Source organism: Acipenser ruthenus, chromosome 8 (genome assembly GCF_902713425.1).
Source record: "Acipenser ruthenus chromosome 8, fAciRut3.2 maternal haplotype, whole genome shotgun sequence".
In the NCBI taxonomy this organism is placed as follows: domain Eukaryota; kingdom Metazoa; phylum Chordata; class Actinopteri; order Acipenseriformes; family Acipenseridae; genus Acipenser; species Acipenser ruthenus.
In genome coordinates this window covers 49094384-49111026 of record NC_081196.1, presented here as the reverse complement: position 1 = coordinate 49111026, position 16643 = coordinate 49094384, and the positions used below count along the sequence as shown (strand labels likewise).

General features: G+C 34.8%; 1 protein-coding gene across 7 annotated transcripts in view; it reads right to left on the bottom strand.

Annotated features, from left to right (window-relative positions):
- Nucleotides 1-795: 795 nt before the first annotated feature.
- LOC117407272 (syntaxin-binding protein 5-like) overlaps nt 796-16643 on the bottom strand; it is a 157990-nt gene continuing 142142 nt past the window's right edge. For 4 of the 7 annotated variants that reach the window (XM_034012075.3, XM_034012081.3, XM_034012077.3 and 1 more), the window contains 8 exons: nt 13895-14068; nt 9048-9146; nt 7223-7462; nt 6440-6800; nt 5745-5910; nt 5347-5458; nt 4708-4928; nt 796-3930 (listed from right to left, as the gene is read on the bottom strand). In XM_034012075.3, the coding sequence (XP_033867966.1) occupies nt 3889-3930; nt 4708-4928; nt 5347-5458; nt 5745-5910; nt 6440-6800; nt 7223-7462; nt 9048-9146; nt 13895-14068 (1415 nt within the window). In that variant the 3' untranslated portion in view covers nt 796-3888. The remainder of the gene's footprint in view (nt 3931-4707; nt 4929-5346; nt 5459-5744; nt 5911-6439; nt 6801-7222; nt 7463-9047; nt 9147-13894; nt 14069-16643) is intronic. The other 3 variants (XM_034012078.3, XM_034012084.3, XM_034012085.3) reach the window with 1 other exon arrangement.

Sequence of the window (16643 nt, the reverse complement as noted above, 5' to 3'; positions counted from 1 at the left end):
AGTTTTGATTTGGTCCCAGCCTTAGTCTATTGACTTTAGCAGAGTGTCTGATATATGTAATATACTACAGCCTGGTTTCAAACCTACTGCAGTTTATGAGTTTTGTAGCTCAGGATATTGGGGTTTTTTTTTTTCACCATGTACTGTTCTTGGTCTTAGATGGAAATAGATGACAATGAGTCTATTTTTAGTTTAAAAAAAAACAAACAAAAAAAACTGGTGGAAATGTTTTTAAAGTATTTAAACAAAAAACTTGACAGTGCAAATGTATGAATTTTACAATGGCAACATTACGAGGGATGGATCAGTTTATATAATTAAAACAGACCCCAGGCACTATCTCATGCTGTAGCAACTGGCCACACCCTGTAATATAACCTATTTGTGGGTTTGCCTGGTCTCTAATGCTTGCTTATTTAAAGGATATTAGCCTGCAGCCTAATTGTGACAGAACTGCTCAGCTGCTCTTTGGTTACCCTGGAGTCTGGACCCCGTTTTTCACTGTGATGAAATGATGAGACATGACTTCATTGAGTACTGTTCTATTCGTATGTTTCTTTCACTCTTCAAACACATTTAGTTTCATATTGCATGGGGTATTTTACCTAAATGAAGGGGCATGTTCAACATAACTTTATAGACTGAAGTGGAAAATCCATGGTTGTGTGTTTTGTTACTGAAGTACCTCAGCAATACCATATGATTAGTTCCATGACCTCCCTACAGAATGCATATTTTACCAACGAAACGCTCGTGGCAGAAAAAATAAACCAGGCATAAAAGAGAAACATTCGATACATCAATAATTTCCAATGTTTATTTCAGTTTAATTTGCTTTTGTTCCTAGCACATCCTTGGATCAATTGTTTTCTTTTGTTTAATCTCTATTACACCTGAAGAATATCTATCAGAACAGAAGGTGGTAGGATTGTAGTTCAACAAGGTAACACCTTGCCGTCATTTAAAAATATAGATAATGGTTAGACAACATAAACTACAGAAATGGCATCAACAGTTTCAATGACATCGAGCCAGAATATTGGGTACCATCAAGAAACAGGTACAACAGTTAGAAGTTTAGCTTTTCCCCCCCCCCCAACTATTCATTTTATAAAAACTGAAGACACACCAATAGAACACCCTGTTAACAGTACTTGTTTTTAGTATTTTTTTTTTTTTTTTTTGATTAAAGCTAAATGCACTGATATGGTCAACACAAATGTCATTTATAATACTGAAGAGAGTACTTTTCTTTCTTAAAGGACTACAAAGGCACGACTTGCCAACTATCAAAAATATAAGTTATACACTATATAAATGTTGTATGGTACTGTAATAGAAAATCTCTAATCTCGGTTTTACAAAATGTAAACACTTTCACTGAAAAAAAACAAAACAAAACAAAACAAAACAAAAAAAAAAACACTCACAAAGTTAAATAAAATAAGTTAATGGCTAGCTGTACATTTATGGCTTTGATAAAGAAAATCAGCATTTCAGGAGATTTAAAGTAGCAAAATAAAAATGTTTTTTTTTTTTCTTAACAGTAAAGCTTTGCCTTTTTCAACTAGTTTTAAAAGAAGATGAACCCAGAAGGTGGATTTGTACTAATGTTGTCAGCAACTGCTTAAACGTTGCCAATGGTTTTGGAATTAATTAGCAAGGAACCTCTTAAACAAATATTTGTTTAACTTACCATAATTGCCATTGGCTTCCAGGCTATGTATTTGATATATTAGATATGAGCTTTTTGATAGCTCTGTTTTGAACATACACTATTTAGCGAGTCTTTAAAGCAACGGTAGACCTTGAAAAAAGAAACACTCTCTTTTTCATCCACACAAACTAGACCATTGAATAAATAATGTGATCTTTGTCCACATATACCCCATCTGGACAGAAAGCATTAACATTGTGCACTAACACACATGTACAACATATACATTACATATATTGAACATTCTATATACAGCCATATACAATTTTAAGATTATCTCTAAAGACTACTGGCAATGTTTTCTATAATCACAGAAGGAGCTAAAGCAGCATATGTAAAACAAAAGAATAAAAATAGAAAAAAAACACTGAATTTAGCAGCAAAGAAGCTGAATCATTATTATTATTATTATTATTATTATTATTATTATTATTATTATTATTATTAGATTATCTTATACATCATCAGAAAAATCCATGCTTTATGTCTGATTGCCATTCACACAGCCATGTTATACTGTTAAAAGTGAGGGGTTCCACTGCTTACACTGAGTTCCCATTAATTCCAATCAATTCAAATCAACAGGAAACTGCAACATTACTTCAGCTTGTGGTAAAGAAATAAGATAACAGTGGTTCAATGCATTTTTCCCTGATTTGAATTTGATCTCAAAGAACTTAGATGGCAAGTATAATATTGTTTTTCCACAAGAATGTAAAAGGGAAAACATAACATGTATAAAGCGAAGGAAAAATTCAACCCACTAAAGACACCTGATAATTGCTCATGTTGTCTCAATGCTTCACTTTCCTTCACTTTGGCAGAAGAGATATTGTTTAGTTTTGTTTTTTGATGTAAAGCTTATCAACTTAATGCAAGTAAAAAAAGGCAGCAATGACCATGTTTAAGAAAAAAGTGCACAATTACACCAAAATACATTGACTTCAGTGATTCCCTATGGATTGCTGGTGAAACTAAAATTAGCATGACTTCCAACAAAATACCACATATCAAATGTGGCTTCATGCTTGTGTGTCTGTCATATCATTTCATAAAGTGTCATTTTAGAAATAGAAGGACTTCAGTTGCTTGTACTGTAGGTAACCATGTTCATCCTAATGTTGTCTGTGGGAAAGTCTAAGGTTAAAATGCTATAGAAAAAAGGGGATGGATTACAAGTTGTGGAAATCTGATCATTGCCACTGCTGACCAGGAGTTTAATAACCGGTTCAAGTTATTTCTTAGTTGGCAGCACAAAACCACATAGTATAAAAAGCAAATCAATTATATTTGAAAGTAATCTTTAAAGTGAAGCAAGTGGCTAACAAAAAAATACCACACTCATGACAAGCACCACAGGGTCTGGATATTTTCCACAATATAAATGTGTATTTGAATTAGCTTATCATTTTATTCCTGCAAATGGAATGGGGGTGTTTGAACCAGCTATAGTTTGCCATAGTAATAACGAAATTAATTGATCTCCACAAAAAAAAAGAACTAAAAACTAGTTTCATTTTTTCCCAAAGCAGATTCACATGCCTGAAAAAAACTGAACATTTTGGCCTTTTAGCAATGCAGATTTCTATTATTATTATTATTATCATTTCTTCTTCTTCTTCTTCTTCTTCTTCTTCTTCTTCTTCTTCTTCTTCTTCTTCTTCTTCTTAGTAGCAATAGTCGTAGTATTAGTAGTATTTCAAAAAATATAAAGATTTTGTTTCTTTTTTATTTTAGAATAAACCATTTCTTGTTGTAACATGCTTTTCTTTTTTTTACTATGGTAGTTTATTGTTTGCGTTTTTGTTTCATGCAATCTTGTTTTTATTTCTTATATAAGAGCATCGGCATACTAATCTGTACACTTATTACTATTTTTCTTTTCCAGGCATTTTCTCAAGGGTCCTGGGATAATTACGCAGCACAGAACATGGAAAACAGAGAACATATTCTTAAACTAACCCAAGTTTGGCAATATCATATCCAACACAGCAAAGTCCCATCAGCTGTCTTTAGACCTTCAATTTTTCTTTTCCCACAAATTGAATCCAAATAACTTCATGGGGGCAAAACAAGAATCTAGGATAACTATTCTTTCTTCCTAGTGACACAGCTCAGGTCCATTTCCCCAACTGCTACAGTATACTTAAGAAGCCAAGTGTCTCCCAGCATTACAACTGATACCACTTCTTGTCCTTGCATTTTAGCATCAGCTGTAGAACAAAAACACAAAAAAATAAGTTTTATATAATCTTATAATATAATATTAAATAAGCACTTCTATCATGCATATTGGAATAGTAACACAAAAGTTAAGTGTACAAAAAAGGGTTAACTCATAATCTAAAAGACCCTTTTACGCATTTGCGTGTTCTAAAACGCTGATCTCCGTAAACTTTACATCTTTGCTTTATTATAATGTATTATAATTAGGATTCCTAATCCTGTTATCCTGCACTAACATGACACGATACGAAAAACGAAATGTCAGAAAGACTACTGTTCAGCACAGCTGAAGTCAGAGCAAAGCGGCACGCAACTGGACTTTTTAAAAATATATATTTTTAGATTGTATCCACTAGGAAGACTGTAATTTCCTGGCATGTTCCTCAATGTGCCCTGTGGTTATTGTTTAATTATACATGTTAGTATCCAACCAAATGAAACACAGATGTAACTGTGTGCTCTGATAAAGCAAAATGTATGACATTTTTTATTACATTTTGCTTTGTTTGGTAAAACAAACTTTATTATTTAGAACATGGAGAATTTTTCTGTATTATATATTATATGCTGTATTTATCTTACTTATTTTCTTGGCAGAACATTAACATGCCCATTGATTGTCAAGAGTTAATATTTTTTTTAATTGGTGATAGATGTAGCAAGACGCTATTACAATGACAACTGCATCGACTATCCCGTGTCAGTGCTGAGTTTACTGTCCTTTTGAGAGCATTTATCTGATCCATTAAAAACAGCAGAAATACCTCATGTGCGTGTTTGGAAAATGACTCTGCGCTCCCCATCATGGCAGCTGTGCGATCCTCCAGTTCTCCCAGTCTCTGCCCTCTCTCATCTAAAGCGATGCGGGCCCGTGCCAGGTCTCCAGCTACACCTCCAGCAGCAGCCTTCATCCCCTCCATGCTCCCAGGGCCAGGAATATGCTGAGCAAGACTCCGCGAGGCCTTTCCTGCAGCTGCCTCCCCAACTAACAAGCAAGAGCGTAGCATATTGGACAACGGTCCAAAATTGCTTTGATATGATATATCTGAACTTTTCATTGTTCACCAATATAATACAATATAGTTTTGGTATGCTTTAAAACAATGGATGCAAATTAATATGAATTCCAACAGGTTAGCTGTTATTTTTTAATGTTCCAGTTTAAATCATTATCAATTTGTGGCTAGAAAATGTATTACAAAATAACAATCAAACATTAAGCCACGTAACACAGGCTTAATTATTTAGAAAAAAATAAAGCACTGTTTGTAGTTACACTTGCTAACTTTTGATTAATATTTTCAGACATACATTTTTACTAAAAATCTATTTCAGGTTTCTCCTGAACGTAGATGAACCATAACCAATGAATACTGTAGTTGTAGTAATACTGAATATCTTACATAGTTCTTCCCTGTCAAATGTTTGTCCACTTCCTCCAAAGAATCCTTTTAGAAATCCTCTGTTTTGAGCCTCTGGGGTTTCCACTGGTGTAAACAACTCTCCCAACATGTCCTTGAACATTAAAAAAAAATTACATTTCTTTGTGGTATTCATGTAGTTCTAATAGTCAGTGCAAAGAAATGTTTTTTTGTTTTTTTTTTGTTTTTTTAACAATTTACTGCAGTGCTCTTTATAAAAGGTGAGTGCAGTTTCTCATATGGTTAAATCATTTCCCTACAACTTCAAGTAAAATTATGAAGTGAGCTCTGCTGTTGTTGTGGAATCAAATAATTAGTCTGTGTATCAAACAGTGGAAAAGAATGAATAATTGCTTAATGGTGCTGTTCTGCATACTGACCTGCAGATTTTCACACATCTCCTGGCTGAAAGTAATGCGCTGGACCTCCGTAGGAGAGCTCAGGAACAGCGCCTGCCCTCCATTTGTAAAGCAGAAAGTTCGAGCAATCCTCATGTCTGTCAAAGGTAGATAGTTTACATCCAGCATTGGCCGAAGGCTAGGCAAACTGAAATGCACAGATTGAGATCAGCATCAGGAAATTATTTTATTGTAACAACCTGTCCCATGCTTTGCCTGTTTCATTTTCTGGTTGCTAGAATCCACTGGTGATGAGTTCCAATCTACAGTAGATTAACTAGATGTAGTGAAGGTGTGTACTGTGCTTCAATTCTTTACTTACCTGGGTTATCTACTGCAGATGTGCAAAGCAACTGTGTTTTTGCAAGAATCCTTGCAAACAGGAACCAATCAAAACCACCAGCCACTACAGACTTCCCAGCGCTAGGAGGAGTATAGGAGGAGTCCAACTTACTGCTGTGCTTATTCACTTGATTAGATGACTCTCTCATGAATCTGGCAACCAGGAAATCATGCATGCAGAGAATGGGACAGTCCACCATTTACAGTGTCCCTAATGTTGTGTAAAGTCACCATACTTGTGCATTAAAGTCTGCCAGAATGCATAATGTATTTCTCTCACAATCTGTGCCGAAACTATTTATTCTAAACAAGGCAAAACCATGTTGAAAAAATACCTTAGTGTCATGATATGTCCATTTGCACAGAAGCAAGCCAGGCAGACACTATTACAAACTGTAACAACATCTGCCCTTAGCACAAACGACGACTCTGTGATGCTATGCGCGTAAAGGCAGTTTTGGGAAGGCAGTGAGTAGACCTTGGCCTGTTTCTCCGAACAGATGACTGCAAAATGGTAATCCCCCATATCCTGAGAAGAGGAGGGTGAGCAGGTTACAAGTTTACGCTTGCAAGGTTTCTCATTGTCATCCATGCTGTTCGGGTCCCTCCACACCTCGTAGGGAGGGTGGATCAGCCCACCGGCACAGTCAACAGATGAAAACGTCAGCACCGCTCCTTTAAGCATCAACACGGTCCCTGTACATTGAAGAAAGAAAAAAAAAGAAGCACATAAATGTTGCAGTCCACTGAAGAGCATGACACTACTAGTCAAAAACTGGTACCAGATGCTGGTTCTTTTATAAACCCACAAACTAAATTTCCTATTTGCTTGAAAATAATTAACAGTTTTAACATTTTACAACTAGAAGATTAATAATAATTAGAACTGCTTCAATCTGCAACTTAATGTTTCTTGTAAGTTTTAGCATTTTAAATGTGATCTTTTTTAATTCATTTTAGCAATTCAACTAAATTACACTCTGTAACACTGTAATCACAATCTAATTAACAATACAAGATTTCCCTGTTTTGAGTATTATTACTTCAGCAAATAAATCACCGATTCATTGCCCATTAACATTATTAATCATGTGATTGTACAAAATGACACCTCTTACCGCTGGGAGCCACCATGACTGGTTCACTTTGCCTCTGTTCCTCACCAGAAGGCAGGTTTAAAGAGATGACCAGTACCACCCCTAGGCTGGTCCCGACCCAAAGACACGGCGAGAGGGTCCCATCGTTCTTACGCCCATACGAGTCCATGAAGTACAGTGCTGTTATGGTTTCCTTGGATTCCTTGTCAATGCTGGACACACTGGAGCTACGGGAGCGGCTGAAGGAATTGTCCCGACTTTCTATGGAAACCCAAGAAGAGATTTCAACAAAAGTAATTTTCGAAATTGTGTTACATTTTTCTGCAAGGCAATATTAACTCAAACCTAAAAACATGTTTTCCAACAGCTTGCCCAATATATTCCATAGAAAAGGAATGCTGATATTCAAAACCATGTGCTGTTAAAAAATTCTCAGAAAGAACACTACAGTTGCATCCATGTGTTTAAAGAAGTTTATCCTGAAAGCTTTGAAGGAACAAGAGAGAGCCTACTATTGGTAATCAAACGAGCTAACCCAGTTGTTGCTACTGCTATGAATTAAAACAATCTGCACTTGTACAAAACATATTGATCTAAATAACAGGAACCACTTCTTGTGATAAAGATGTCTGGAACAGAATAAAAATATTGACCGACCTTTTAGAATCATACTACTGAACAATTTACTGTACTGTTATTCATTTTCCACTAGATTGTGTTGAAAATACTCATTCATTTAAGTAAAAAAGTAGCTTAAAATGTCATGTAATTGCCTTTTTTATATGTTCATGCTATTTCCATTACTGGATTCTATTGCTCCAAAATGGACTTATTATATTTCTTTACTAGGCAGCTGAGGCTGGCTGAGTTGAATGGGAATATCGTGAGAATGGAACGAGGTAAAGGTAAAGAAAGATTTTTAAAATATCCATAAAATAGAGACAAGGGAAATACAGTTACTTATTCTTTTAATATATATATAGATTTACAATATGAAAATAAATGTAATTTAGGAATAAAAGGAAAATACATAAGGTGTGATTATAGCATAATTAGTTGAACTTCCTTAAAGAAATACTACAAGTCTTGTCTTAACATTACTGTACCATGCGGGAACATTATTTGATTTCTTGTACTTTACATCATGACATCATCAGCCTGGCTGACCCCGGACCCCAGACTTCAGTCTGGCTCCAATGAGTGTGAGCCATTTCACACTCCTCCTTGTAACTTCACAATAAAGTATTCCAATGGTTCAGTACAAGTTTTTCTCCCTAATTTGGAATGTCCTATTATTTTCAGTGGGCGTCCTCCGATCCTACTACCAAGCGAGCTTTGCTCTATTACACCCAGGAACTCGAGAGCGGATGTCAGTGAGTTACCGGCCTCTGGAGGGCAGAGGCCAGCCCTGTAGGTGTCCGCCTGAGCTCACTGGGTGCGGATTTGCCTTCCTAACCCACAGAGCCAATGCGACGCTCCCTTCGGAATCCCCAGCAAAGACCAGCGACTTTCCACAATCAGGACGCAAACCTGCCCTCCCGACTGTATGACTCAGCCTGCACACCACAAGGCTGTGCTTTTACCAGGTGAACCACTGTGGCACCCTGAATCTTTCTGCAGTAGTGGGTGGGTCATCTAAACGATTTGAGAATTTAATATTCAATGGAAATGGTAACACGTATTTTATAATTATTGACCATTAATAAAAAAAAACTATTATTTCTAACCCTACCTCCTCATGCATTTCCAATACACAATCCCACAGAGCTGCCTCATAGGCAGCAGCAGTAAGAATCGTGCTCTTTTGAACTCCATGGAAGGGAATCTAATGCATTTGAGTTCTTACCTTTCTCACTCCAAGTGTAACTGGCAGAGTGGTGTTCATCTTGCGAGTAAATACTGATTCCATGTAATTGCTGAAGCATTGCCCGTCTTGATGCGTAACCTATTGTCCCCAAAAAAGGCATGCATTGCAAGAGGAACAAGTTCAACCAAATAGCATCCAATAAAAAAAGCCACGCAGCAGATAGTATAGTGGTGAAACTGAAAGGGTAAGCACTGTCTCTTTTGATAGGGTTACAGTGTTTACATGAATATCAAATGTAAATGATTTTTTTGCCATTCTGTATATTTAATAATCCCCTGAGAATGAAAAGCAAATATTGTAGTACGGTACTGGCAAGATAGCAACTCTATTATCATGCTGAGCTTTCTGACATACATTCCTGGCATGCTGAAATGTCAGAGATACATTCAATTAGAATTCTTAACATTTTTGCAAATCGCTTAGAGTTGCTTTTGTCAGGTATTTTTAATTGGATTTGATCATTCAGATTGAAACCATTACATGTAGCAGTCAATAGCTGCCTAGCACACTAAGGCACATTTTAGAACTAAAGTGTTTAACACTGCTTTCTTGTAAGGATACATTAGTTTAGGATGTCATACAATGTTTGATATAACATTACCAGTGCATATGCAAATTTAATAACTTGGGACAAATTGTAATATTATGATACAGCACATTTTATAATCTGGTACAAATCACTAAAACAGGTTGTGCTAGTGTACCTCATTATCCTAATGCATTACTAATGATGCGCATGTGTTATGTATAAATAATACACTTTTTAATTGAGTTGTAAAACCCAAGAGTTTACTTTTACACTTGAAAAGGTCTATCTCCCACTCTTTACGTAAAGTCATAATGCTGACTTTATAGAATTTTAGATATGGTTATGCAATACTGTAAGATGCAAAGTTAAAAGGATGAGTCAGCTTTAAATCCTCTTCAGTTTCATCACTATGAGCATAAATAGCGTCAATAGCATTCTCTTAAAGTAACACAGTTGTAAGTTGATAACAGGTCCCAGTATAAAGCTTTTATACCAAGTGTTTTGGAAAATAAATCTACCTAATATTTAATTCACAAACTTGTGTAAGCAACTATATAAAAAAATGTATGTTAAGTGCTTAAAAAAAACAGCACAAGAAGTTCTGAGAAATGAAAAGGCAAACAGGAAATCATCTTCACCATCTACTTGTGTGTAGCTCTGACTAAGTTGTAACTGAAATTTCATAACAGACCCTTCCCTTTTATAAGAACTAGACCACAGACTTCAGTGGTAACAGTTTCCAATAATATATTGTTTAAACAGTATGCTATGCTTTTTGCTACTCAATACACTTACAGAAACAGTTACACTTTATGCTGCCAAATTATATTTTTAAAAGATCACATAATTCTACCACACATGAAGACAAAAGTAATGTTGTTTTAGCTGGCCCATGTCAGTGTCTCTAAGGATAAGTGCATCCTGTTGACAGTGGTTAAGCCCATCCGGGCTGACGTATGTGAAACTAGCCAGGCATAAGCTGTGAAAGGGGTGTACATACATTTCATATAAAAAGCTGTTTTCTTGGAATTCTCCTTTGAAATTATTACCAGAAATATAAGCTGCCGGTTCCTTTGTGAATTTATAGTTTCTTTTTATTTAAAAAAAAAAAAAAACAAACTGTTTTAACTGAGGTACAGTTCTGCATTGATATGAATTTAGCAAATCACCACTGTGTGCACTTCAAGAGATCTGGTATTAACAAAAAAAAAAAAAAAAAACAGCATAATGTCTATAGAAAATAGTAGATGGTCATTTAACAAACCTGGTTAAGCTACCTGATTTTCACCAGCCATGTGTTACAGTGTTAACTGCTTATAGAATGGAGGCAATTTTTTTAGTGAGCCAGCTTTTGAAAGGCAATTCTGGTGCGTGGTCTGGATAATGGAGCAACTGCATCTGGAGTTCAAACAATATTATACACCATCACCACCTTTACAACCAATCAGACTGCTCCATTGCTGTAGGATATGCCACAATACACTATAGCTTTTGATTTCTGTAGTGTATGAAATGGAACTAGTTTAATCTAGAAAATAAACACTCCATGGAGACTACTGCAGAAGAGAGCAAAGTAAAAAAAAAAAAAAAAAAAGTCTAGATTTATTTTGGATTCTGAGAGAAGAAAAGCTAAAGAAACTAAACAGAACATGTTTTAATGTGTTTTTCTATGTAAGTAAGGGTGTATAATAACAGTGAACTCGGAGGTAAACATTCAAAATTATAAAATAAATGACTCGTCAGGCCTCATCGTTTATTAGAATTCGTAAGGTTTACCTCCTTGTACACTACACTTCAAAACAAATTATCGCTTAAGCATCCCCTGAGTGTATTAGAGGGGAAGCTCATGGTCATAATCTGAAGTTAGGATGCAGAATACTTCCAGGGGGTGGTGGGTGTTGGGTCTGTGCATTATTTAACTTGCAAAGGCAGAGGGTAAGGACTTTTATTCATTAGGCATTCAGAGATGATTCCCTTACAGCTTTTGAATTTATTTCACATGCTTCAGAGTAGATTTATAATGGCTGGTACTCTAGTTTTATAATGGGGAGATCGACATTTACAATAGAAAATAAATAAAATCAGTTTGAGATGAATTCCTTTTTGGTTTTTTTTGTTGGAAAGAGATTCAAGTAAGTTAAGCTGTTTTTGTGTTGTTGGAACCGTCCTATTTATTTAGAATATTTATTAAGCAATTATGGAGTATTACTACATTTGTGATTAATGGCACTATACACATCCAGGAATGCAATAGCCTTTCTTACTGATGCTAATATGACAAATAGTACTGCGAATGCCAGTTCTCTCTATTCTAATTTATTAGATGCAAAAGCATAATTGTTAGTTAGTGACAATTGTGACAAAGAACAAAAAGACAGCAGACGCAACAGAAATGTTAAGGGCAATGCTTCATCAACACACAGGAGTAGGAAGACAAGGATTAACACCACTGGGCTGTTACATTTAGACACCTTTAAACACAAAACGCACATTCGATTTATTCAGCCGTAAATGATGAAGCAAACTCTGAATGTCAATTGTTTGCCAGAGTATCATAGTCAATAGGAAAATGTTTACCTTCTTATGAGTGATTTTACCATGAAGATATGGAAACTGTTATTGTTGTTTGGTAAGTAACTTTTTCTACACTGTCATCAAAAACAAAATTTATGAGGGTTTTCCTTACCACAAACAAAGAGCACATTTGTGACACTTCCTTTAATTACACTGCTGTTTTAGTCAAATCTTGTCATATAAAAGAGTAGCCAAATGCTATATTTCTTTATAGTGTTTCATCTTCCTTCAGATAATATTATGTCAATCAAAATTGTTATCGTTATTTTTGAAGTGCCAAATAATTAATTTGTTGTTACAACAATAGCTTTAAACGTACTATGTATTTTGTAGAATAATAACAACATATTTAACCTTTAATGCCAAAATATTTTTACATAGAGAAAAGATCAGATTTTAAGTACAAAACACAAAATAAAATATAAGGTATTGCATCTTTAAATCTTGTCATTTGAGGGTTGTAAACACAGTATGCTACAAAGTGCTGCACTGTGCTATATGTATTACACCAAGCGGCTTTAAGCGCTTAAAAATTAAACCTAGTTATTATAATAAAGATCTGACCTACCACAAGTAGTTATATTAACATATACTGCTTTTATTACAATTTTAACATTATATAACCATCAGAAAATAAATACATCAAGAAATCAGAACGTATTATTTGTTAAATAACTGTTCCGATTTGTATCTTGATAGTTTTCTAATGTTTAAATGCTTTTATTTATTTTAATAAATGGGTGAAACTTCACCCTTATTGGTAAACAGAACCCACAATAGCAATAATTAGTAATGCCTCTTCTGAGCTCCAGAATGCAGACAAATATTGATAAATACAGAAGACCTGAAAACAGAAATCCACGCAACTGTAGCAAGACAGATGGCTACCCTGTGGAAGGAAAGACTGAGCAGACTGGGGTACATGAAACAGAAATACAGCCAAGGGATAAAACAGGTTCTGAAGAAACAAAGACCTGGTTATACCAACAAATATGGACACACACAGCCAGGTAGTTACACAAGAGGGATTCAACACAGATGCTATTGCTCTTTTCCTCACCAACTGTGTTATATATGTTCTGTTTACAGAACACTTTATTAGTAGATAATACAGTTCAATTATTGTGAACTTAAACAAATTTACTTGGTTATATGTGACATTCTAAAAGGCACATTTCTTGTTGGCGTTATAAAAACTGTTTTAGAGACCATTTATAAAACAACGCCTGAAAGACAATTGCTTGAGATTTAAAGATTCTCTTTTAAGTTCTACACTAGAGACTGCAAAATGCTCAAATGTAAAAATAAAATAAATTGGAAGAAAATCAACAGCATTATGCAGAACTATCCAATCACACCTGCCAGTCACAGAGACCACAGTGCTTGTGCACGTTTATTTTCACCCTTACTTGCTATAATTTCAGTCACTGTTTTGGTCAATTATTTACAGTTGTCAAATGTATTATCTCATAAACTAGGTGTAAACTCTAGCAACTTCTACAAAAGTAACTTGAATCAGACCAAAAAATGTATTGCATAATAAACATTGTGTATTGAAGCTGTTTATGAAAATCTAACAAAGGTATACCCATTAGCAGTCCATTATTTGTTAATTATTAAGTTAAATGTAGAAGCTACTATTTGTTTTGTATCCCTAACAAAATAAAGCAGCAGCTCAAAAGAAGGCAGGCATGCAGTAAGAAACAGGCTGACAAACACACACCTTCTGTGTGGGAAGCAGGCAAAGAGATCTCCATGCAAGCAGCAGACTGTGCTTTTCGGAAAGGGGGTCGGCTAGGACCCCAGCGGTTCAGTTTAGCACCTTCAGTGGCAGAGACACGCTTCCCAGTGCTGCAGGGCTGTGAGGTAGGGCTAGTGCAATGTCCATTTACATTATCTGTAATAATGGTAAAGCATTAGGAACACAGCACAAGGAATACAAACAAAGAAGGCAACAACGTTATGGTCATAGAAAACTAAAATAGGTACCGGTACCCATTGGGATCAATTTTTGTTCTTGTTCGTGCTCCAGCAAAGTTTACCAAAAAAATTATACAACCAGAAAGGAACAACTCAGTGCACTCCAGTTTCATTCAGATTCTTGCTAGTTTTACAACAAAGTCTTCTGATTTGTAGTATTTTATTATTTTTTTATTTATTTTTTTTATATATATACACCGCCTGAAACAAAAGTTGTTTCCCATCTACAGAGTGAAGTCCAATAGGAACTTATGTAAGGAGATTTGCAAATACAGGCAGTGGTTTTCCACAGAAGGCAAATTGTCATGTCATAAAGTTACTATGGACCAAATGGTCAAAGCCTAAAATAATTTTTAAAAAATTCAGAAGAATAAAGTCCTAACGTTTCACTGCTTCAAAGAACGAAAATTGTCTCCTTGTAGAAAAAAAAACAAAAAAAACAGCAGTATAACTTTGCGTTGAATTATTCCATTACTAAAATGAATTGAGTTGAATTTAACACGGAACATCTTTAAACAATCGTGACAACATTAGGCCACCAGGTGGTACTATAATTTATGTAAAAATCCTTAAAAGGAGTATACTGTAGTTTTTTTTTTTGCACATGTACAATATAATACAGAAATACACCTTATTTTAATACTGGTATAATGTAAATATAAAAATATGATATTTATATAGGCAATGCATTTTTTGCAGAAATCAAAACTAAGCAATGGTATTGGTAAAATGTAATAGTTTACAACAGTTTACAATACAGGATACCTCCTGGCCATTATTTTCAGTCTGAAATCTAAGAAAAGAAGGCAGCTTTGGAGACCAATATGATAAAACCTGACATCTGAAGGATAAGTGTAGACAGAAAATGTAGTTTGTCCCTTTAAATGCCCATGAGTGTAGCAGTTTATTTTTTTTACCAGTGTTAGAATATAAGATTACTTCAGGTAAGGTACTCTGTGAATGAAACCAGTTGACATTAATGACTACAGAGGTATTATTTAGCCTCATAAATCAAATGTATATCAGATTGTCCTTTTTTGTCAACAGTTTTTTTTTTTTTTTTTTTTTTCCTACAGCAACATTTGGGGGTAGAAATGGGCCTCCATAACTATTTGAACTTAACTTTTAATGTTGACAGGCTTTATGCAATACAATTGGGATGAAAGGTAAGTTTCTTTGTGTATAAACTGGGTGGATAAAGAAAACAACATATACCCTAAATTCAATGTGCTGTAATAGACACCCTGTGAATTGATATTAAGAGTGACCAGCTTTCAGAAAGTGGATATTTGAACATACTTTCGCTTACATTTAGCTTCTACTGTTATCAGAGGCAATACAAAATATATAGCAATATACACATCATACAAACAAGACATGAGTTAATGACCCAAAAGAGATCTTCGTAACAAATACTATCCATTTACAGGTACCATGTGCAGCACCATCAATGCTAGGACCGTTGAGTCACAATTGTGCAGTAAATAATTATAGTACGTGTCTCTTAACCCATTTATTTGTTTCTTCCATAAGTGTTTCTATGTGAAGCACTGTGTTTTATGTTAGTTTGTTTTCATACATTTTTTTCAAGCAGGAGGCACCTTCTGTAAAAAAAAGATTATGAGAAGGGTAGATGCACAGGAGTGATTCCTAATTCAACACTGGAAGAAAGTACCCCATTACCTGAATACATTAATAGAAATACCGTATATTAAGCAATTGTTTTATTATGCACAATTAAAACAATCAAAAATGATATAGTACCACATGTAAAATTAACCTTTTTTATGTATTGCAATAGACATGGAGGTCCTACACTGAAGCATTTGCGCTGTTAAGGTGAATTAAGTAACACTATCCACAAAGTGTTAAGGAATGATTTCAGGAGTGTCCAGTATTAATACTTAAATCAGGTTTGCAGTACACAAAGAAAGCTTTAGAAGTTCAGTCTCATTTGTTAAAGCACTGTTTAAACTAAGATAGTGTTTAAAAACCCTTAAGGTTCTATGGATTATCCTTGAGTTTCACCCAAAAGTATATTTTCAAAGCATTTAATTCAAATAACTTTCCATGTTGATGTTGAAAAACTGCAGTGGCTTGCTTTCACATATTCTAATAGTAATACGTGATCATCGCACTTTGAAAACGTGATTGTGAATAAAGTGAGTGGCAATCATGTGGTTTCAACACGTTGATTGTAAGTTATTTAGGTAATGTGGAGAGGGTATTAGTTCTTTGGTTCTAGATTTGTAAAATCAGCAGATGTTCTTTAAAAGATAGGAGTAAATTATAGTAAACGGAAGTAAACACTTTGAAAAGGTACTTTATATTTATGATTTTGTTTACACACATGGAGTGTGTGGATTCCATGTAGAAATAGAACATGACTCCATCAATTTGCTTTTTTTTTTTTTTTACTTTGACCATCCTAAATTTAAAGTTGAAATCCCTAGGCAATAAAACCAAGTACACTACACTAGTCTTGAATCGTC